Source organism: Notolepis coatsorum (genome assembly GCF_963971535.1).
Source record: "Notolepis coatsorum genome assembly, chromosome: 4".
Lineage (NCBI taxonomy): Eukaryota > Metazoa > Chordata > Actinopteri > Aulopiformes > Paralepididae > Notolepis > Notolepis coatsorum.
The window spans coordinates 85,552,694-85,576,084 of NC_140168.1; the positions used below are offsets into that span (position 1 = coordinate 85,552,694).

Here is a 23,391-nt window from a genome sequence, read left to right on the forward strand (position 1 = left end):
TGTGTGTGTGTGTGTGTGTGTGTGTGTGTGTGTGTGTGTGTGTGTGTGTGTGTGTGTGTGTGTGTGTGTGTGTGTGTGTGCACACTTTTGAAGATCTGGAAATGGTCCAAATCATTGTCCACACTGTCCAGACAGGTTAGGAACCTTGTCCACCAGTAGCTAACTTTCTTACTGTCTTCTATACTATTATGTACTACGCTAAATATGTCTATACTACTATGCACTCAGAGTGAAGCACAAAGCAGTTCTGCATTGTTTGACGAACAATATCACTTACCCTAAGCGGCCAGAGTTGTATACCCTTCCTGCTGACTTGTTGTACAGAACTTGTAAGTCGTCTTGGATAAAAGCGTCAGCTAAATGACTAAATGTAAATGTGCTTGAGGATTTTACACACTGCAAAAAATTTGCACATTGCTCATTGCACATAATTTTTTGGAACTGCCATTTTGTTATAAACATTTTATATAGTATAATATCTACATCCTGTTATCGGCACTGCACACTTTTTAGAACTGTATATAGTCATCTTTATTTTAGTCATATTTTATCTTGTTTTATTATTATTCTATGCACATTTTTATGTATTTATATTATTGGAAGCTGCTATGGTCGAGGGACCACAACAAATTGAATTGAACTCTTTCTTTGCTGTAATGTACTGAAATAATAATACGTGACAATAAAGGAATCTGAACCTGAGGAGCCGAGGGTCATCCTACCTTGACCTGCTCGTTGGAGGTGACGGCGCAGAAGACGATCTCCGTGAAGCCCTGCGACGGAAACATCCGGAAGCAGATTCCCCCGATCACACGGCCATCTTTGATTAGCGACAGCGTCTTGTGCTTCCTGTTTGTAGAGGAATGTGGATTTCCTCTTAGTTTTCATACAGATCACGCTACCATCAAGTAAGACGTTTTGGTAAGCCTATATATGTGTAATGACTAGGCCTGTCCCCGACTGAGGATTTGTAGTCGACTTTGATTGGCCAACATTTGGGCAATTCTTTTTGTACTTAAATCAGTCGAATGCAAAAAAATAATAAGTTAAGTTAAATTAGACATTAAGCACCCCCCACAGCCCAAATGGAATGATAAAAAAATAAATAAGTATTAATTTTTTTGCATTCGACTGAGAGCTTGGCAGTCGACTACGACTCTTTTCGATGGATTAGTCGACAATTCGACTAGTCGAGGTCAGTGTTTTGTAAACCCATATATACCCAATTGAAGTATGACACTTAAGGTGCTATAGATATAATTTTTATGTAGAGTGATCTTTAAAAAAAAATTGTATAATACATTCACAGAGCTTCTATTATTAGTATTGCTTTTGAACCTGTAACCTTCCAGTCACAACGTTCTACAGCCTTTTAGAGCACCACTGTCCCAACTTGTTCCTACTGACATAGGGCTGGGCGATTCATCAAGTTTCAATTTAAATGACAATTCTGTCTTCCCACTATCATGAAAACAAGATAATCAAGATAAAACCATTATTGTGCTCTCATTTTGTCTTGTCTTGTAAATGCAGGGAGGAGGGAGCCATGACATGTTTCTCCAGTGATTTTTTATCATCTTTGGTAACTTATAGAAGATAACAAAAAGAAATTATCATCATATGATGTTCTCAAAATCAATGAGAATGTTTAATAATTGTGATTTCAATATCAATAAAAAAATAATGGGGATTATGATTTTTGCCATCATGGGGCAGCCCTACCTAGACATTAACGTGTCTTGGCTCCATGCTAAGGTGCTACTCACGGGTCGAAGACCAGGCGTGTGATGTACTCCTTGGGCATGCGCGGCAGCTGGTGCGAGAAGACGTTCTGCAGGCCGACCAGCCACATCAGGATCCTCTTGTTGGGCTTCTGGTTCAGGGAGTTGCCGATGACGTGGAACTCTATCACCCCTCGTCGCTCCTCTAGGCGGGCGGCCTCGTCCCGCGCGGAGTGGGCGGACAGTAAGCTGGTCTGAGAGAGACGGTCGTTGTAATCATCATCATCAGGTCATAAAACACATCTTTACAGTACACCTGCCACCAGTGTTGTAGTCGAGTCACCAAAGAAGAGCCCGAGTCGAGTCCCCGTTACCCTAGTCCGAGTCCAAGTCATCAAGGCTGAGTCCACTCCACTATGCCAGTCAAAGAGCTGACGTACAAATAATGAAAGGTGCTACATTAAACATAAATGACACAGCGGTCACCGTTTCAAAGGGAGTTCATTTACTTTGTGACACAATAGCAACAAATGCACTAGCACTATCAATATCTTATACCAAATGATTAGGGCCTATTACACATACAAATTATTATTGTTTAAACTGTATTAATCAATTAACACGTCTGAGTCCTTGTCTGCACCTTCCGAGTCCGAATGCAGTCAATGCTCGAGTCCAAGTCCGAGTCATCAGTGCTCAAGTCCAAGTCGAGTCACGAGTCCTGAAAATCAGTCCAGGACTCGAGTACTACAACACTGCCTGCCACATTGGCAAGTCGATTCAGAATGGCATCAGCCCATTTAATTTCTCAGCTACCAAATAGATTCTGAACAGAGATGAGAGAGCACAGATATTATAGCACAGATTGGCTATTTACTCAAAAGATCCCATCCACTCAAAAACATGTTTTTCTTTAGTTTACATGATTAACTCATCTTGGAAGCATGACTTTGACTATAGAGATTGTTATTTGTATTTTTCACATGTTTCCCCTGGAGAGAGCGAGAGCTTCTCTTTGCATGTGTGATGTCACCATTAATTAAGTCAAACCTATCGTGGTCCAATATGTGGTCATGTGCACCTTTAGCTTCAGCTAACACAGACATCTTAGTTGGTGTTGACAGGCCTTGAAAGAACATGTTGCCAACTTGGAATTCCTGGTAAATACCAATGGGTGCCTGTTACCAATTTACATATTCATAGATCCTTGCATCTCATTGAGGGTAAAGGTGTAGAGATGCTGCTAAGCCAGTAGTTCATTGAACAATTGGAAAGATATTTATACACATTTTAAATAGAAAATGTTTTAAGGGTTTTAAATTAATCTTTAAAAGGATTGTTCTGGTAGAGAAGACAAACAGACACTTGCAAAAAAAATTACCGGCATTTGACTGTTGTTAAATGTCAGTTCCTCATCATCATTACTTACCTTACATTCATCATAAACAGCGCTATATATCGTCATCTTCATTCATATAATCAGTGCCATCATACTACAAATTCAGACACAGTGATATTATAAATGCCTGGCTCAACAATATTGCTTTTAACACTTTGGTCGCCAGGCTTATATTCTTAATATACCATCCTCCGCCAGCTCTATTTGTCTATGGGGATGTTTACCTTCTTTGCAGGGCTATAACTTTTTAAATTGTATTGCTAAATTGACATTACTATGGCCCATTCAACGTCAAGTATCTATTGTTCAGGGTGTAGCAACGTTCTACTTTTTCATTCACATATTCATACAAAAATACGGTCTAAAGTATAAGTATGTTTTTATCGTTTTCTGCAGCTTTCTCCAGAACGTGATTTATAGCCCTAAATGCATTATATTGATGATCAATACAGTTTGATAGGAATCTGCGCGAGATAAAAAATTTCAAATGGACGTGCTTCTAGAAGTTACTACTGATCATCTGATGTTGACCGGATGGGGGGGGGGTCGTTTATAATTCCGTGGCCAACGTTAGATGATTCATCTAGTGTGGGTGATATGATCATTAGAGCAGTTAGTATCGAACACGTTAAAAAATAACGCTGAATCTTACCGTAGCTTCCTCATAGCGTTGGGCGATGAGCGTGGAACAGAAATATTCCTATTATGGGATGTAGAAATATGCGATCCATTTCCAGGTTGTATAATAGTATATACATCCAAATCATGTTGTTTATCGAGTTATTGGTAACGGATTGCTATCCGTTGTGTCTAGCTCGAGTCCTGGGACTATTACCGAGTGATCGGACCGAATTGGAATGAGCACCAGCTTCCATTTCCTGTTTCCGCTCTGGGCGATCCGCCGATCGGCCACCAGATGGCGCTCTTGAACCGTTGGAGAGTTGAGAGGGGATCAACAGTAGATCTCAAGTCTCCGGGGGAGAAATATGATTTCGATCACAGATTTTTGAAATATTGATATCAAAGATGTGGTACGGCGTCTTTGGCAGAATGAGCATGGCGGGGAATGACGTGGTACAGCGTTTTTGGCGACCATAGTGTTAAATAGTTGACTTGCTGGACAATTGGTTTGTGTGAGAATGGAAGCGGATACGGACCACTAGCCTAGCTGTTAGCCAAAACAGCTCTCCCAGAGTTTTAAGCTAGGCTAGTGGTCTGTATCCGCTTCCATTAATTTGTGTTAACCCTTTATTCGCCAAGGACGAGTTTCCATGTCATTCTCCGCCATGCGTAATCTGCCAATGACGCCGTAAGGCGTCTTTGAGATCAATATTTCAAAAATCTGTGATGGCAATCATATTTTACCCACAGAGACTTGAGATCTCCTGTTGATCTCCTCTCAACTCTCCAAGGTTCAAGAGCGCCATCTGGTGGCCGATCGGCGGATCGCCCAAACAGGAAGTGACGCGCCGGAAGTGGTGCTCATCCACATTCGGTCCGGGCACTCGCTATCGTTAGCAGGACTCTAGCTCGACACACTGGACAGCGATCAGTTGCCAATAACTCGATAAACAACATGATTTGGAAGTATATACTATTATACAACCTGGAAATGGATAGCATATATCAACATCCCATAATAGAGATATTTCTGCTCCACGCTGATCACCCAACGGTCAGAGGAAGCCGCGGTGAGTTTCAGCGTGTTTGATTATTATTAAACGTATAATCTGCTCTGATATATATATCGCCCATACTACATAAATGTCGGCCACAGACTTATAAACCCCCCCCTCCGGTCACCAGCAGATGATGAGGCAAGATGTTTAGGACCTTGTGCAATTGAAAGTTTTATTATGACGTCAATCGGTATCAAACTACATTTGATGATCTAATATATGTATTTAGGGCTATAAATCACGTTCTGCAGAATGCTGCAGAAAACGATAAAAACATATTTATACTTTAGACCGTATTTTAGTATGAATATGTGAATGAAAAAGTAGAACGTTGCTACATCCTAAACAATAGATACTTGACGTTGAATGGGCCATAGTAATGTCAATTTAGCAATACAATTTAAAAAGTTATAGCCCTGCAAAGAAGGGGAACATCTCCATAGATTTATAGTGGTGGCAGATAGGGGATTAAGATCAGAATAATCCCTGGCAGATAAAGGGTTAAGCTAGGCTAGTTTGCAGCCGGATAGCTTTCTACTGAACGCACAGAGAGGAAATTGGTACTGTTGTCTTCTTGTCTGACTCTGGAGAAGATGGTAAGCGCATTTCCTATCATTCCTGTTGGCATGTTTCTTTAACTCATTGATCGCCAAAAATTTGTATTCTCGTTTTTCAAAGCCAACCGTTGGCCGCCAAAAACGTAAATACTTGTTTTTTTTGTGGATTATTATTATTCTAAACAGTCCGCCGGACCTTCTTGTGTGAGCTCTGTGTGAATTGGAATTGAAATGACGATCGAATCCCGATAGGTGGCAGTATCGCCTACCTTTTGTACTGGGCTAGTTTACTGTGGGGAAGGGGGTTGTTCACGCACTGCTGGCTCACTCACTGCTGGCTACCACTAGCCTGCGGACTGTCTATGCAATGGCGAGCGAACTATTGGAGATTATTATGAAGAGGACCAAACGATCACACTTATGGATGATAAGGTGCGTTTTCACCAGACTACATTGGACTCAGCACTTCTGGTAAATCATAAAAATACTATAGTCAAACGGGCCGAGCATGTAACATCTGTTCACCGCTCCGCGGTAGTCACCGACACTAGAGTTGAGAGCACTCCAGACTAGAGCCAACTAACGTTCGGCAATGACGATCGCCTAGACGAGTGAACTATTGGAGATTATTATGAAGAGGGCAAACGATGGCGATCCATCCACAGCATAAGGTGCATTTTCACCAGACTATGTTGGATTCTAGTATGTTCAAACAGGCTGTTTGGATGTAACGCTAACTAGGGATGCTCGATATTGGCTTTTTTACCGATACCGATATACCGATATTGTCCAACTCTTAATTTCCGATACCGATATCAACCGATACATGCAGGGTCCCCGCCCCCCCCCCCCCCCCCCCCCCCATGTAATTAACACAACATTATGCATACTTTGACAATAAATAAATAAATAATTTGTTCTTACTTGCTTGCCTGGGTAAATAAAGGTTAAATAAATGTAAAAAGAAAAATAATATTATTTTTTATTTTTTTAAACTGATACCGATATTTTCCGATATCACATTTGTATGCCAATATCGGCCGATAATATCGGACATCCCTAACGATAACGTTATCTGTTGGGTGCTGCCAGGTCCAACTAACGTTATTTATTGTTCTGACCCAAGACACCGGAGCAAGAGTGTACAGGATTTTGGTGGACCTGCTGACAAAGGTAACGTCTATTTTACCGAACCCCATCATAAAACACGCCTTTGCAATAATCCCAGAAAACGATTCCGCGAAGGGACCCTCCCCATGGTTTGAGAATCATTCTACTATGGTCATGTTACCTTTGACCTGGAAATAATATAGGTGGCAGGCGAGCAACCTGCCCAAAACGTGCACAAAACACGTCATATCTTGCGTTCCAGGAAACGGAACTGGATTCTTTTGAAACGGGATGATTTTTTGCACGGGATAGCGCAGGAACGAAGGTATGTAGAACTAAACGTTATTTTCCCTGTTGGAGTATACATATTTCCTTTCAAATGAGCCATACTATTGTCTCCATAGCTATAATATAGAATATACGATGGGTCTGCAAACATCGTGAAAATTGTCAAAAAACGCTGGCGCCAGGGAGTACAGATGGAAAAACAGCGTGGCAGTCAAAGAGTTAAGGTAGGGGTGCCGTTTATACATGAGAATGTATCGTGTTTTTAGGGAGTCCCCTGGAGCAAGTTACTTAGGGTCACCTTACTTCCACTGAAGGGTCAAAGGTTAACCCTACTGTTAGATTACATTTCGTTCTTGAATCAGCATTTCATACCCTAGGGCAGTGCGTCCCAATCCTCTCCTCGAAGCACCCCAGCCGTTCCATGTATTTGTTAAATTCCACCACCAGCACACCTGATTCAACTTAACAAGCCCTTTATTAGTTGAATCAGGTGTGCTGGTGGTGGAATTGAACAAATACATGGAACGGCTGGGGTGCTTCGAGGAGAGGATTGGGAACCACTGCCCTAGGGGGCTATAAAACAAATTCAAACCCTATTGTAGAGTTCCAGAAAAGTGTGGCAAACGTTGTTCTTGGCCTCGAGCCTGGCTCCCTAATAAGCCTACCTCTGGTACAGCTCCAGGGTCTGTGATGGTTGCCATGACTTCATTAATAAGATCCAGGGGGATGTCCCCCACCACCCTCGGCCTCTTGTTCTCCTCGTGGGGGAGGGGCTCCGGGGGCTTGCGCTTCTCCCCAACTACACGAGTGCACACGCACACACACACATGCACACACACAGTACACAGAGTTAACCCTTTCACGGCGACACGACAGAAGGTTAACCTTTCACTGGCACACGACAAATGGTTAACCCTTTCACTACCACACTACAGAAGGTTAACTCTTTCACTACCACACTACAGACGGTTAACCATCTGTACTGTGGTAGTGAAAGAGTTAACCTTCTGTAGTGTGGTAGTGAAAGGTTAACCTTCGGTAGTGTGGTAGTGAAAGGGTTAAGTAACAGTCTATGCTAACAGAGCTACAGGACCAGATTTTTATATTTCATGCTTATAGTCGTGTTTTCCCCCACAGTCGTGTTTTCCCCCACTGCTAGGGGCTCAGTACCAAGCACTACACCTTATATTATAGTATAAATAATAGTATACAAAGTTATATTATAGAATTGATAATAGTATAAGACCTTATATTATGCTTATTAGTATAAGCATTCATTATGGTATAAGTAAGCATCCATCCAAGCATCCACAAGGGCTATTTCTTTTTTTAAATTCTATTTATTTTTGGGCTTTCTGTATTTTTCACCCATCCCAATTTAGTCGTTATGCCAATAGGGAGGTGTAGTCTGACGTCACTTTAGTTTCCCGCGCGGTTCACCCGTATAGGGATGTATTATCGGCTATTGTAATAATTCTGCTTTCCATTTTGCACAAAATGAGTTCCCTTCTATCACTAACATTATTGTTAAAGCATTTTTGGTTGAAATAAAATGATACGCAATTATTTTTGTAATTGCAAATTGCAATTGCAAATTGTTTCATGTTGAGCTATAGATTGTGGATGAATACAAGGTACACCATGCCAATGTTCATGCTTTATTTGTTTTAAACGAGACGATTTAGAAATGTGTCCATTGGAAATACATTGCAATTTCAAGCAAGGTGGACCGGTCTAAACACTATGCTACTAAAAACTTTTAATGAATGCTTATCTGGACCAATATCAACAATCATAAATAGATCCTATAGTGAAGGCGTTTTCCCAGGAGCATGGAAGGAAGCTATAATAACCCCCATCTACAAAGCAGGTCAATCCTCTGAGGTAGCTAACTATAGGCCAATTAGCATTTTACCTGTTATTTCCAAAATAGCAGATAAACACATAGCAGAACAACTAACAAGTCACCTTAGCACCAGCTCTGTTGGACTGCACCCCATGCAGTTTGGTTTTAGGGCAAAACACTCAACAGAGACTGCAATCTGCTTCCTCCTGGAGAGTATTAAATCTAAGCTTGATAAGGGGGGAGTTGTTGTAGCCGCATTTTTAGATCTAAAGAAAGCCTTCGACACTGTGGATCATGGTGTCCTGCTCACCAAGCTTTCTCGGTACAACTTCTCCCCTAATACCATCACATACATGAAGTCTTATCTTGAAGGTAGAACTCAGAGAGTAAGGGCAAATGGTGAGCTATCCTCTGCCCTTAGCTGTGGTTTTGGTGTCCCCCAAGGATCTATATTGGGACCGCTGTTGTTTAGTTTATACATTAATGATCTTCCAGCTGTATGCAATAAGTCTGACATCCAGATGATACGGAATTTATGTCCATGCAGAAACCAAGCAGCAAGCTGCAAACAAGTTAACAGCGGTGTTGACATCGGTCACTGAATGGTTGACTGCATTTAAACACCAAAAAAACTGTTTGCATGTTTTTTACAAAGAGGCTGATGAATACTGTCTCACCTGATGTCTATGTCAGAGGAGAAAGGTTGACAGTTGTATCCGAATATAGATACCTTGGGATAAAAATGGACTCCAATCTTACATTTAAAAAACAAATTAAATCGGTAGTAAACAATGCAAAGTTTCACTTATCAAACTTCCGTCACATCAGAAACTCTCTGTCAACAAAAGCAGCAGCACTGTATTTTAATGCCATTATTATGTCACACTTAACATACTGTCTGACTAGCTGGACACAAGCCTCCTGTACAACATTACGATCTGCACAGGTAGTTTACCATCAGGCTGTGAAAGTTCTGGACAGGAAAACAAACAGCCACCACCATTGTCATAGCATAACAAACCAGAACCTACTGAGCTGGGACAATCTTGTCAAATTCAAAGATGCCTGCCTTACCTATAAAATCCTACATGGCTTGGCTCCTCCCCCCCTCTGTACTTTCATAAAACAGAAAGCATCTGCTGATAGATATACCAGGTCTGTAGTCAGAGGGGACTGTGTAGTCCCAAACAGGAAGTCTGCTTTTAGTCAGACAGCCTTTTCCGTGAGAGCAGCCCACACCTGGAACAGTCTGCCAACACGGCTCAGGGAGTATCAAAGTTACATCTCATTTAAAACTAACTTAAAATCATGGTTGAGAGATGTGCGACCATTTTAACTGAGGGGTTGTATTTTAATGTATTTATTTGTATGTATTTTAGTGTATTGTAACCTATACTGATTCCTACTGTGTTTTAATTATTGTACTATGTTTTTTAACTGAGGGGTTGTATTTTAATGTATTTATTTGTATGTATTTTAGTGTATTGTAACCTATATTGATTCCTACTGTGTTTTAATTATTGTACTATGTTTTAATTATTGTTGTGCTCATGTCACCTGCCCCAGAGACTACAGTTGAAAATTAGCCAACTTGGCTAAACTGGCATATTTACAGTCAAATGTTCCTTAATATGCACTGTCTCTGTATTTTAAACCAATAAATACAAATACAAACAACAATGACGTAACCATTACACCTCCCTATTCCCTTCCTGGTCGTTGCGTGCATTGCCCCACTGTCAGCCTGGGGAGGGTGTAGACTACCACATGCCTCCTCCTCCTCCTTATGGGGGAACATAACGCATGCAGAGGTTCACGCTATTTTACAACGACCAGGAAAGTTTACAACGACCAGGACACACATACCCCACCGGCTTCCCACCCGCTAACATTGCCAATTGTGTTATTAGGGACGACTGACCAAGCCGGAGGTACCGCTGACAGCTGGATTCGAACCATGAGTCTCTGCGGTGGTAGGCGAGTGCTTAGACCACTGCGCTACCCAGCCGCACCTTATAAGGGCCATTTCTAAACAGAAACAGGCTCTGGAATTGGGACAGTGACCGGGTCTGACACTGAAACTAGAACTAGGAGTATGCATGATATAGCATGATAATGAGTCAGGTGATGGTGGTCTGGTCTGGTCTGGTCTGGTCTGGTCCGGTCTACCTGTGCTGGGTTCCAGTACAGAGGCAGGCTTGCTAGCAGGACTGACACTACCGCCGTTGGTCGGGTCCACCGACACGGGACTGGTGCTGTAGTACAGGGGCATGGCCACCGGGGGTGCACTGGTGATCACTGCAAAACAACAAACGTAGATGTGTCACAGCAATGAATACATTTATCATCCTACAGCTGCTTTTGGTTCAGATCTATAAAAGAGGGAACTGAGCGATCAGGCTAATCATAATTATAGTGTTCATGGTGGGGTCAAATTGCCAACAATGCATAAAAAGATTCCCATACTGTACATGTATGTATGTGTGTGTGTGTGTGTGTGTGTGTGTGTGTGTGTGTGTGTGTGTGTGTGTGTGTGTGTGTGTGTGTGTGTGTGTGTGTGTGCGTGCGTGCGTGCGTGCGTGTGTGCGTGCGTGCGTGTGTGTGTTACTTACCAGTGTGGATGGGGATCTCTCCTGAGGTTCCAGCCGGGAAGTCTTGACTCCAGATGGGAGAACTGTGACTGTAGACCTCCTCCTCCAGCATGGAGAGGAACCTGCAGAGGGGCGACATGTTTTAGTCCTTTTCAACAAGTTAATATTAGGTGACGTCCTTGTCCCCTACACATGTCCTGTTCTCATTCTAGCAGCCTCTATACCTCTCTGTTTCAGTCCTGTTCTCATTCTAGCAGCCTCTATACCTCTGTTTCAGTCCTGTTCTCATTCTAGCAGCCTCTATACCTCTCTGTTTCAGTCCTGTTCTCATTCTAGCAGCCTCTATACCTCTCTGTTTCAGTCCTGTTCTCATTCTAGCAGCCTCTATACCTCTGTTTCAGTCCTGTTCTCATTCTAGCAGCCTCTATGCCTCTCTGTTTCAGTCCTGTTCTCATTCTAGCAGCCTCTATACCTCTCTGTTTCAGTCCTGTTCTCATTCTAGCAGCCTCTATACCTCTGTTTCAGTCCTGTTCTCATTCTAGCAGCCTCTATGCCTCTCTGTTTCAGTCCTGTTCTCATTCTATCAGCCTCTATACCTCTCTGTTTCAGTCCTGTTCTCATTCTAGCAGCCTCTATACCTCTCTGTTTCAGTCCTGTTCTCATTCTAGCAGCCTCTATGCCTCCCTGTTTCAGTCCTGTTAACCGTCGGTAGTGTGATAGTAAAGGGCTAACCCTCTGTAGTGTGGCAGTGAAAGGGTTAAGGTGGAGATTTTTACAGTGTGTGTGTGTGTGTGTGTGGGGCGGGGGGGGGTCTTACTTGGGGAAGTGTGTGAGTATCAGGGTGCGTTTCTCAGGGGGCAGCTTGTCCTTCTCCTGCCGGGCCTGCTGCAGCAGCTGCTTCCTCATCAGTGTGAAGACGGAGCGCAGCAGCGTGCGGCCGAAGATCTGCGTGGTCTCGTGCCGAGACAGACTGTCGCAGAACTGAGGCACGTTGCAGTAGCACAGCCACCTGGAGGAGAGAGAGAGACAGAGAGAGTCACACAGGCTCCGACCTGAGTGTTTATTTTGTTTATTTTATGGATCCAGACTTGGCTGACAGGAGGAGCATGTTCAGTGGCAGGCTCACACTACCTAAATGCACCACTGAACGGCACAGGAATTCCTTCATTCCGACAGCCATCAGACTATACAATGCATCACTGTGCCTCACTGCATCACTGAGCACAGAGTGACAGTTACCATCTTCCTGGACTCTTACTTTTTAAACAGCACTGTGCAATATTACACCTACTGTAGACCTCAGTATATTTTTACTGTATTTATTTACTGTATATTTCATTCCATTTTTATTCTATTTTATTCTACTCTTATCTTAGGCAACTTGATTTGATTTGTTTTATTATTCTTATTCGTGACCTGTTCTGTCTAAATGTTTAAATGTTGAGCGATTTGCAGTGTCAAATTTCCCTCTGGATAATAAAAGTATTTCTATTCTATTATATTCTATCCCCATTAGTCTACTACACCCACATGGGTGAAAGACTATTCTTCCTGGGGTCCAAACACACACACTTACGACATAACAGTAATAAAAAAACATAAGAAACACTTTTTTAATAGGAGATGGGTCCAACACGTATTAGGAATTCAATGCTGCCAAAGTGCCGAGTCTCGCACTACTATTTACAATCCTCTCGCACTACTATTTACAATCATCTTGCACTACTATTTACAATCATCTTGCACTATTATTTACAATCCTCTCGCACTACTATTTACAATCCTCTCGCACTACTATTTACAATCCTCTCGCACTACTATTTACAATCCTCTCGCACTACTATTTACAATCCTCTCGCACTACTATTTACAGTCCTCTCGCACTACTATTTACAGTCCTCTCGCACTACTATTTACAATCATCTCGCATTACTATTTACAATCCTCTCGCACTACTATTTACAATCCTCTCGCACTACTATTTACAATCATCTTGCACTACTATTTACAATCCTCTCGCACTACTATTTACAATCCTCTCGCACTACTATTTACAATCCTCTCGCACTACTATTTACAATCCTCTCGCACTACTATTTACAATCCTCTCGCACTACTATTTACAATCCTCTCGCACTACTATTTACAATCATCTCGCATTACTATTTACAATCCTCTCGCACTACTATTTACAATCCTCTCGCACTACTATTTACAATCATCTTGCACTACTATTTACAGTACTCTCGCACTACTATTTACAATTGATTGATTGATTGAAAACTTTATTAACAGATTGCAGAATGGGTACAATACAGTACAGCTCAATACACACAATTGTTAAGGGGATGCAGACCAGAGAAAGACTTTCGTCTTGAAAGACAATAAATATAGGCAATACAATTAAATATAAATATTAAATATAAGAAAATTAAACAGTATACACAAAGGTGCAGATGAGGGTCTGTATGCCCTATTGGTCATAATATATGTTACAATAAATACAGGCAATACAAATAATTGAATCTGAATATATACTATGAATAAAGTAAACAGTATACACAAGGTGCAGGTGAGGGTCTGTACCCTATCTGTCATAAGATACATTATAGTCCATGCAGGGTTTAGTGGTTAAGAGTCGGACATTTCATCTCTCAAGTTGGAAAGGAATCCCAACCGTAGCACGACATAAGATCAAAACGCTTGCCGTGTGAATATGGTCAATGGATTCAAGAGACACTGCAAGTGAGAATGTGAACTGTGTAATTTGACCATCAGTTGACATTTGACTACATCTCACTATCTGAACAAACCACTTGTTCAGAGCAGCTCAAGTATTTACATGCAACACTGCAATCCAGGGTAGAGAAGCCATTATAATGAGTGTGTTATATGATATGTGACGGAGTCACTGATGATCTGTATGAGGATGAGTATGATGACGATGTCTCTAGCGTTGTTTATGATGGCTGTGATTGTGTTGCCACAGTATGTTCTTTCTGTGACCCTTTTAAGATGATTTCAACGTCTGTTCCCAAGTGGAAATGTGTCTTAATGTAATGGCACTTAAAACTCAGATCAAAAGGACAAAGGACTCCAAAGCTTTTTGAATACAGGTCAGGTGCAGTCTGGTGGACATACTAGGGCTGTATAGTTCAAAGCTTCATTCATAACGTTGATATTCGAATTCTAAATCAACATTGGAATTTCTTTTTAATTAAATTTTTTGTGTCTATTCATTCTGTTTAAACCAATGGGGTTTTTCTTCACAGTTGCAGATAAAGATTAGGCTACACTAATATTATAGTATTATACTATTATAGTATATGACTATAAAAGAAAATTCATAAATGATGTAGCCTATCTGCATCCGCTTGGCACTCCATCAAGACGTCACCATCACTTTCATACCAACCGTGCCCTTATTGGATTATTTATGTTGACGAAACTTGATTTAATAAGAAAAAAGACAAAAGACAGATTAATCACTTTATTCAAATTGAGGATTTTGTTCTATTTCTTTTTCTTTTTGACGTCACAAAATATGACGACAGACATTCAAAGCTTCGTTTGAAAACTTCAATAGAAGCTTCAAATGTAAAAAAATTAAATAAAATAAGAATTACATTCGGTACAGCCCTAGGACATACTGAGTCCAAAAATAAATGTAACTTCCAACAGACTTCCAACAAATGGATATGTGACAAAGGCAAGTGCTTCACAGACTACGGGCCATTGCCGATGTCCCTGTGTGCCTGGTGCACCCCATGTGAAATTAGAAGGGCATTCTACTATATGTGACAAAAGCAAGTGCTTTTTCCCGTCCTTCGGATGAGACGCTAAATCGAGGTCCTGACTGAATCTCGGTCGTTAAAGAACCCAGGACGCCTATCGCAAAGAATAGGGGGTTCCCCTGATGTTCCTGGCCAAATGCCCAATCAGGTCTCTGACATCAAGGCCACCTAATCATCCCTTCCCCTTAATTGGCTGACATCAATCCCTGTCTCCTGAGCCGTTCAGCCATTGTGTAGTGTGATGTGTGCCTGGTGCCAGTGTATGGCAGCCATTGAGCCTGTGTAGCCCAATGTTGGGTGCTACACAGTGGTGGTGAAGGAGGCAATTTCCACCCTACATTGTGGGGAGCGCTTTGAGTGTCTAGAAAAGCGCTATATAAGTGTAATGAATTATTATTATTACTAACACAGCGAGGCATTCCATGAGAAATAATAAACAGTGGCACAGTGGTGCTTCAGAGAAATGCATTATGCAGTGTTCACACAAGAGCGCTGTAATGGGACTCCCTGGAAACTTGGTATCTCATGTATAAACCTCTTACCGGCTTGACCTCATTGGACCTCACACCCAACCTTAACCGTCCCATTGAACGTGGTACACAACGCAGTACACGAGATACTAGGGGTGTCACGGTTCTCCAAATCCACGGTTCAATTTGACTTTCGATTTTAAGGTCACGATTCAAATCCGATTTAAAAACATTTTCTATGTTCCAGCACTGACGGTTTATGCCGTCGTTAGACTATCGAGTCTTGCAGAGAGGCGTAATAAACATTGGTGTTTCTTTATACTCAACTCGCTCAAGCTTATGCTTATGCTTATGGCTCCCCGAGCTGCCTTCTCTTTTAGTGCTCCATACTCTTGGAACGCCCTTCAATGCACTTTAAAGTTTGATATTCTTCCAACCTTTGGACAATTTATAGCTTTGATTAATAACCATTATATGTCATTTTATAGTTTGCTTTTCCTGTTTCTTGTTCCTGTTTTTATCTCATTTTAATTAGATTTTCTCATGCTGATTACTTGTTTTTATCCTCGTGTTATTCTATCTCTTTTAGTTGTATACTCAACGTCACTGTAAATGAGGGAAACCTCAGTGTCCCTCGAGTTTAGATTAAGGTTGAATGCTTGAATACAAGTCTTGATTTGTAAAGATTTCATTTAATTTCATTTGTATTTGTTCCGTTCATGGCAATGCACAGCTCCACAAAAGCACAACAGCATCATTTCATAATCAAAGCACCTCTCAATTCGTACATTCCAAGAGCGAAAAGGAGCAGGGAGAAGAAAATCGTATTTCGTATCTTACTCAAAGCAATAAATAACCAGATCATTGGTTTTATGCCCTGACAGCTGTCATTTACATTTTCATATTCCTCTTAAAAAGGTAGGGTTTTGATTGATTGATTGATTGATTGATTGATTGATTGATTGAAAAGTTTATTAACAGATTGCAGAATGGGTACAGTACAGTACAGCTCAATACATACAATTGTTAAGAGGATGCAGACCTGAGAAAGACTTTCGTCTTGTTTCCATCAGGGTCCCCCATTTTCAATTCATCATATGACACACACGACATACAGATAGACAGTACTGCTACATACATTTATGACATACCAGATTTGCAAATACAGTACTGTTTGTGATACTAAAAAAATCCAGAAAAAGAGTGTATATACATTTGACATAGAAACTGTGCATTGGAGGAGGTTGGGTAGCGTGTAGCTTTATGCCAAGCAAGCAGTGCAAAAATTTACCGTAGTGGCATGCAGTAATGCGCCTTTCATTTTCGCGGAAATAGGCTGTCTATTGCCATTCTCTTTGACAAACTCTAACCTTAACCAGCTCCTTAACAACGCCTAAACTTAACCGTTCTAACCTTAACCAACTCCGAAACAATGCCTAACCTTAACCTTAACCTTGCCTAACCTTAACCATAGAAATTATATTGCCATTCTCTTTGACAAACTCTAACCTTAACCAGCTCCTTAACAGCGCCTAAACTTAACCGTTCTAACCTTAACCAACTCCGAAACAATGCCTAACCTTAATCGGCGAAAGAATACACGTTAAAAAAAAATCACGTTAAAAAATATTTTCGATGGGATTCGAACTCGCCAGCAAACAAGCCATAGGATCCACAGCCATGTGTCCTTGCCAATTGAGCTATTTGTTGGATACTGAATAAGGGGCGGTGACTTATATATATTGAGCTCCGCTCGTGTCGCATGCGCGGGCACCTCGCGCGAGCACGCCGGCGCACGCACGCACCTGAGCGAGCACGCCGCCGCCGGTGCACGCACGGTAGCATTTGTCTGAAAAGAAGGGCGCTTTACCGCACTAGCGTGCGGTGACGAATGCGGAAGCATTTTTGCACTGCTTGCTTGGCATTAACGTACAGGCGGTTGGGTAGGTGGGGTGGGGCTGTACATTGGAGGTGGGGGGGGGGGGGGGGGGGTTGGGTAGGGGGGACACACACTGTACATTGGAATACTGACATACATTTGACATAGAAACTGTACATTGGGTTAGGGTAACAACAGCTACTACGAGGAGATTGGTTGTGATACCTTGATATATTTCTAGTAAACAAATGAGACCATTGCGGAAACAAGCGGTAGCGTGATGATAAGACCACACGCTTCCTGTTTAGCCGTTGTGTCCAGCCAAGCGGCATGGGGGGGGGGGGGGGGGGGGGGGGGGGGGAAGAGAGGCTTCCTCTGCACTGGAACTGACCCGGACACACAATATCAATACAACATTACATAGAAGACGGTGATATGGACTTGTGGTGGTTTCATTGTTGCCTCATGAGGAAGGTGAAATGTTGCCACAATGGTGACTTGAGAGCATGCCTATGTTCCCCCAGCCCTATGTTCCCCCACAGCCCTATGTTCCCCCAGCGCTATGTTCCCACAGCCCTATGTTCCCCCAGCCCTATGTTCCCACAGCCCTATGTTCCCCCAGCCCTATGTTCCCACAGCCCTATGTTCCCCCAGCCCTATGTTCCCTATGTTCCCACAGCCCTATGTTCCCCCAGCCCTATGTTCCCTATGTTCCCACAGCCCTATGTTCCCCCAGCCCTATGTTCCCACAGCCCTATGTTCCCGCAGCCCTATGTTCCCCCAGCCCTATGTTCCCACAGCCCTATGTTGCCCCAGCCCTATGTTCCCCCAGCCCTATGTTCCCACAGCCCTATGTTCCCCCAGCCCTATGTTCCCACAGCCCTATGTTCCCGCAGCCCTATGTTCCCCCAGCCCTATGTTCCCACAGCCCTATGTTCCCCCAGCCCTATGTTCCCACAGCCCTATGTTCCCACAGCCCTAGGTTCCCACAGCCCTAGGTTCCCCCAGCCCTATGTTCCCACAGCCCTATGTTCCCCCAGCCTTATGTTCCATAGGGCTACAAAGTCAGCGCCCCCTCAATGGGGAGCGACGACGCCTCTCTCGCGGACAAACTCAACTCCTTCTAAGCACGGTTTGGTGCAAACAGCGGCGATGCTAGCCCACCGGCTAGTGACGTCACTGGTGCGCCGGCTGTCGTGGAGGGGGGGGGGCATCCGCAGGGGGGCGGGGACGCTCTCTCATTGATGGAACACAGTGTGAGAAGAGCATTTATGCGGGTGAACACCGGGAAGGCTGCTGGCCCAGATGGGATAACAGGACGCATACTTAAGTCCTGTGCTAACCAGCTAGCCCCTGTGTTCACCACCATATTTAATTCCCTGGCGGAATCCGTGGTACCTGCTTGCTTCAAGATGTCTACCATTATCCTGGTACGAAAGAAATCCTCCCCAACAGGTCTCAATGACTACAGACCGGTGGCACTCACCTCTGTGGCCATGAAATGTTTTGAGAGGCTGGTTAAGGATCACATTTGTGCCTCCCTCCCCAGTAATATGGACCCTATGCAATTTGCATACAGGCCAAACAGGTCCACTGATGATGCGGTCTCCCAAGTACTGCACAGCACCCTCTCTCACCTAGACCGCCAGAAGGGGGGCTATGTGAGACTGTTGTTCATTGACTACAGCTCAGCGTTCAACACCATAGTCCCCACCAGACTGGTGGACAAGCTGATCGAGCTGGGTCTGAGCTCCGCTCTGAGCGCCTGGATACTGGACTTTGAGTGAAAGGCCCCAGGCGGTCAGGGTGGGGGGTCAGACCTCCAACAACATCACCCTGAGCATCGGGTCCCCCCAGGGCTGTGTTCTGAGCCCCCTGCTGTACTCACTATACACACATGACTGTGTGGCCAAGTTCAGCTCCAACTCCATAGTGAAGTTTGCGGGCGACACAGTGGTGGTGGGGCTGATCTCGGACAACGACGAGAAGGCCTACCGGGAGGAGGTTGATGTACTGGAACGATGGTGTCAGGACAACAGCCTGCTCCTGAACATTGGTAAAACCAAGGAGCTGATCGTGGATTTTAGGAGAAGACAGCAGGGGACACACACACCACTGAGGATAAACAGGGGTACCGTGGACAGGGTGAGCAGCTTCAAGTACCTGGGGGTCCACATCTCAGAGGATCTGACATGGACAACACACATAGACTCAGTCGTAAAAAAGGCGAAGCAGCGCCTCTACCACCTGAGACAGTTAAGGAAGTTCAGAGTATCTGGGAAGATACTCCAGTCCTTCTACTCCGGAGCTGTAGAGAGCATCTTGACTGGAAACATCACTGCCTGGTATGGAAACAGCACGGCACAGGACAAGAAGGCCCTACAGAGAGTGGTACGCTCAGCCGAGCGTACCACAGGTATTGCACTACCACCCCTGCAGGTCCTATATAACAAGAGGTGCAAATCCAGAGCCTGCAGAATAATGAAAGACCCTCACCACCCCAACAACAGCCTGTTCAAGCTGCTGCGGTCTGGCAAACGCCTGCGAACACCAGCAACTAGGACAGAGAGACTTCGGCTCAGCTTCTTCCCCCAGGCCATCAGAGCCTTGAACACTGAACTCTCCACACACAAGCACACATGAGCACACACACAACACACACTGTACACGCTCACACACTAGCAGCCACTTTAACATGAGCACACACACACTCATGCTGCACATGCTCACACTTATGGTCACTTTGCAAAAGGAAAGGTCACTTTAAGAATAGTATAGTATAACTTGAGATTGTATAATATAGCATTGTATAGCAGTGTACATAAAGACCCAGTGCCTCATCCGTAGCTAACAGTGTATTGCACTACCACAGGACCTAGCATGTCCTACCATGCCCTGTAAAAACTCATGTACATATACCGATATGCCCTACTTTGATTACTTGTATTATTGCACAATGTCGTTCTATTGGATTCTTATTATATTATTATATTATTATTATTGTATTATGCACAATCGCTGCGGGCAAGACCCCCCGCATTTCATTGTATACTTGTATGCCGTGACAATTAAAACTCTTGACTTGACTTCCCACAGCCCTATGTTCCCCCAGCCCTATGTTCCCACAGCCCTATGTTCCGCCAGCCATATGTTCCCACAGCCCTATGTTCCCCCAGCCCTATGTTCCCCCAGCCCTATGTTCTTCCCACAGGCCTATGTTCCCACAGCCATATGCAGTGGCGTTGCGCAATATGTCGGGGCTCCCCCGCAGGTCAGACCATGGGGCCCCGCCCACTCCCCTAAATCAATAATAAAGTGAAATGGGATAGACATCGCGGCCACTTAAAGCTTTTTTTTATTTTTTTTTATGTTTATTTTTTCAGGCATCATTCATTGACAAAAACAAGTGGCTTTGTATTTGTTGTAACATGAAGGTATTGTAGAACGTTATAGCCATATCATAATTTGAGTTCACACAGCGGAACAGTTCACATAACATAATTCTGTATAAAAGAAAAGTATAGCCTACAAAAAAAATAAAAAACACATCCTATAGGCTACATAGTAGAGGATGCAGTCAGGAGCTGCTTTCTATTGTATAGGCCTATTATTTTATACGAGCACGTCTCCTGGCATTCTTCTGCGCAAAGTCCTGTAGAACACTCTTTAAATAATAGACTGCGCACGCGTCGGCTCTCAATACTAGAAACGTTAATAATAATAATAGCTTCGAATTCTCTCGCTCTCATGTGTCGTTTATGATACGAGGAAACATAATCTGACCATTGATGCACAAATAGCATCTGATAGTTTTACGAGAGAGTTGGGGTTTTGGACCGAGGTCCTAACCAGAATAACTACACTAACACTGGCCTCTCGCAACTCTGCTTTCCGGAGTCAGTGAGAGAAAATAGGTGATATAGATAATGGTAATTTCTTATCTACCATAGAACTTATGGCGCGTTATGCGCACAATTTAAACCATGTACTAAAAAATTTACGGATTAGATTCCAGTTCCAATGTAACCTGTAGGCTACTCGTACTGGTTATGGCGAATAAAACGTTCTATTCTTCTAACCTGTCTTGGCGGCTGTAGCGTGGCTGGGGGCCTGGCTGGGCTATCTGTCTGCCTGGACTCGGAGCTGACCGGGATGGTTGACAGCTACGGCCGGGCTGGGTGGGGAGCTTACTGCCGATGCATCTTCAGTAACGTTAGAGTCAGTCTACCTTTGCTGCCTGCTGGAACAATGATGTTCTTTTTCGTAGCTTTGCCGTCTCCTGTTCGGCTTTCGCTCTCATCTTGTTTTTCTGAGCACCGCTTGGGTATTTGCGCTTCATTTTTACCGGCGCTTCCCGCTGTGTTTTGAACGCTGCCCAGCCTGCCAATGAACATTATCAACCGGCTAGCCCTATCGTAGGTGAGCAAATAATTACAACATAGCAGGGAGGGGGGGGGGGCCCCGCCCTCTGCGCGAGATGCATCCAGCTGCAGCCCCGCAGAACCATACTGGGCTCCTCCCACTGCCACACTGCACCCTGTTATGCCCTATATGAAATCTAAGAGGATAGCCTACAGTGGGGGCGGCGCCCCCTAAGCTCCGGGGCTCCCCCTCCGCTACGCCACTGGCCATATGTTCCCCCAGCCCTATGTTTCCCCAGCCCTATGTTCCCACAGCCCTATGTTCCCGCAGCCCTATGTTCCCCCAGCCCTATGTTCACGAACAAACCCTCTACTACCAGAGGACAATTTGGATAATAGGGAGGTGTAGTGGTTACGTCATTGTTGTTTCCGGCCGGTCCACCTCGCTGGAAATTGCAATGTATTTCCAATGGACACATTTCTAAATGGTCTCGTTTAAAACAAATAAAGCATGAACATTGGCATGATGTATTCATCCACAATCTATAGCTCAACATGAAACAATTAGCAATTAATCGTAAAATAATTACGTATAATTTAATTTCAACCAAAAATGCTTAAACAATAATGTTAGTGATAGAAGGGAACTCATTTTGTGCAAAAGTGGAAAGGAGGCAGAATTGTTACAATAGCCGATAATACATTTTCCCAATGATAAATCCCTATACGGGTGGACCGCGCGGGAAACTAAAGTGACGTCAGACTACACCTCCCTATAGGTTGGGTGTAATTGGCTACCAAATTAAGAGAAAGGAGAGATCAGATACAAATGTATGAAAAAAAAGAAATGTGGGAACATAGGCACATAGGCACATATCCCTACGAGATACCAAGTTTTTAACACAATGGCGCCCGGCCACGGAGATGTCCGTGTTTCGGATCCAACGGTTGAGGACCAACCACGGACAAGGTTGTTTTGGCTTTTATTCCATTGTAATAACCTACTCGATGTCACCGAGCAGCACTGCAGAAGTACCCTACTCTTTGAATTCGAAAAAGTGCATTACCGGCCAGATCCTCTTAGGGGCGCTATCTCGATAAGGCAGTGTTCCCTGTGGCAGAAGTTGTCTTGTTTTTTCTGGATCTCCAATGTAGTTTTCTGCTAACATGAAGCTATGCCTATAGCCTGTAGCACGGAATACGTTTTGGGACGCGGATTTCAGTGTGCAGTAAAGGAATATATGATCAGCCAATGGACATATCGATCTACCAGATGGCGATCGATAACTGGGAAATCCTTTGGGGGATCCAACCGGCCCACGGTAAGATCTTTTTCACGTAAATTACACGCTGATCAGGCCTTGTTATGATAGCCATCCACCCGATCAGCGAATGTGGCTACTGAGGCTAACGCGGTTATTGGTAATACTAATCAATAATCAGAAACGACGTCCCCCCCCCCCCCGCTTTCATGGTGGACCATCATACCGATCATATGCAGTTTGAGTTTTAACTGTAGCTTCTGTATATCCGAAATGCCATTGGATATAACGTTACTAGCTTAGCAGCCTGTATCTCGCCTTCCAGGAAATATACTAGTCCAAATCCCTTATAACGCTTATATTCAAGACGCTATAAAATGAGAACGTATTGATGAAAAAAACAAATTCTTTAAGCCATTTTGAAGGGACGGTTT

The 23,391-nt window shown here is 43.5% G+C and overlaps 1 protein-coding gene across 3 annotated transcripts in view; it reads right to left on the minus strand.

The window, feature by feature from the left end:
• Positions 1-23,391, minus strand: part of kat2b (K(lysine) acetyltransferase 2B) — a 68,599-nt gene that overhangs the window by 23,165 nt on the left and 22,043 nt on the right. For all 3 annotated transcript variants that reach the window (XR_014619585.1, XM_084312879.1, XM_084312878.1), the window contains exons 6-11: positions 12,009-12,200; positions 11,213-11,313; positions 10,770-10,898; positions 7,420-7,553; positions 1,767-1,975; positions 723-849 (exon numbers count right to left, since the gene is read on the minus strand). Coding sequence is in view for 2 of the 3 variants with exons in the window: in XM_084312879.1 (XP_084169005.1) it covers positions 723-849; positions 1,767-1,975; positions 7,420-7,553; positions 10,770-10,898; positions 11,213-11,313; positions 12,009-12,200 (892 nt within the window). In the remaining variant the exon portion in view is untranslated. The remainder of the gene's footprint in view (positions 1-722; positions 850-1,766; positions 1,976-7,419; positions 7,554-10,769; positions 10,899-11,212; positions 11,314-12,008; positions 12,201-23,391) is intronic.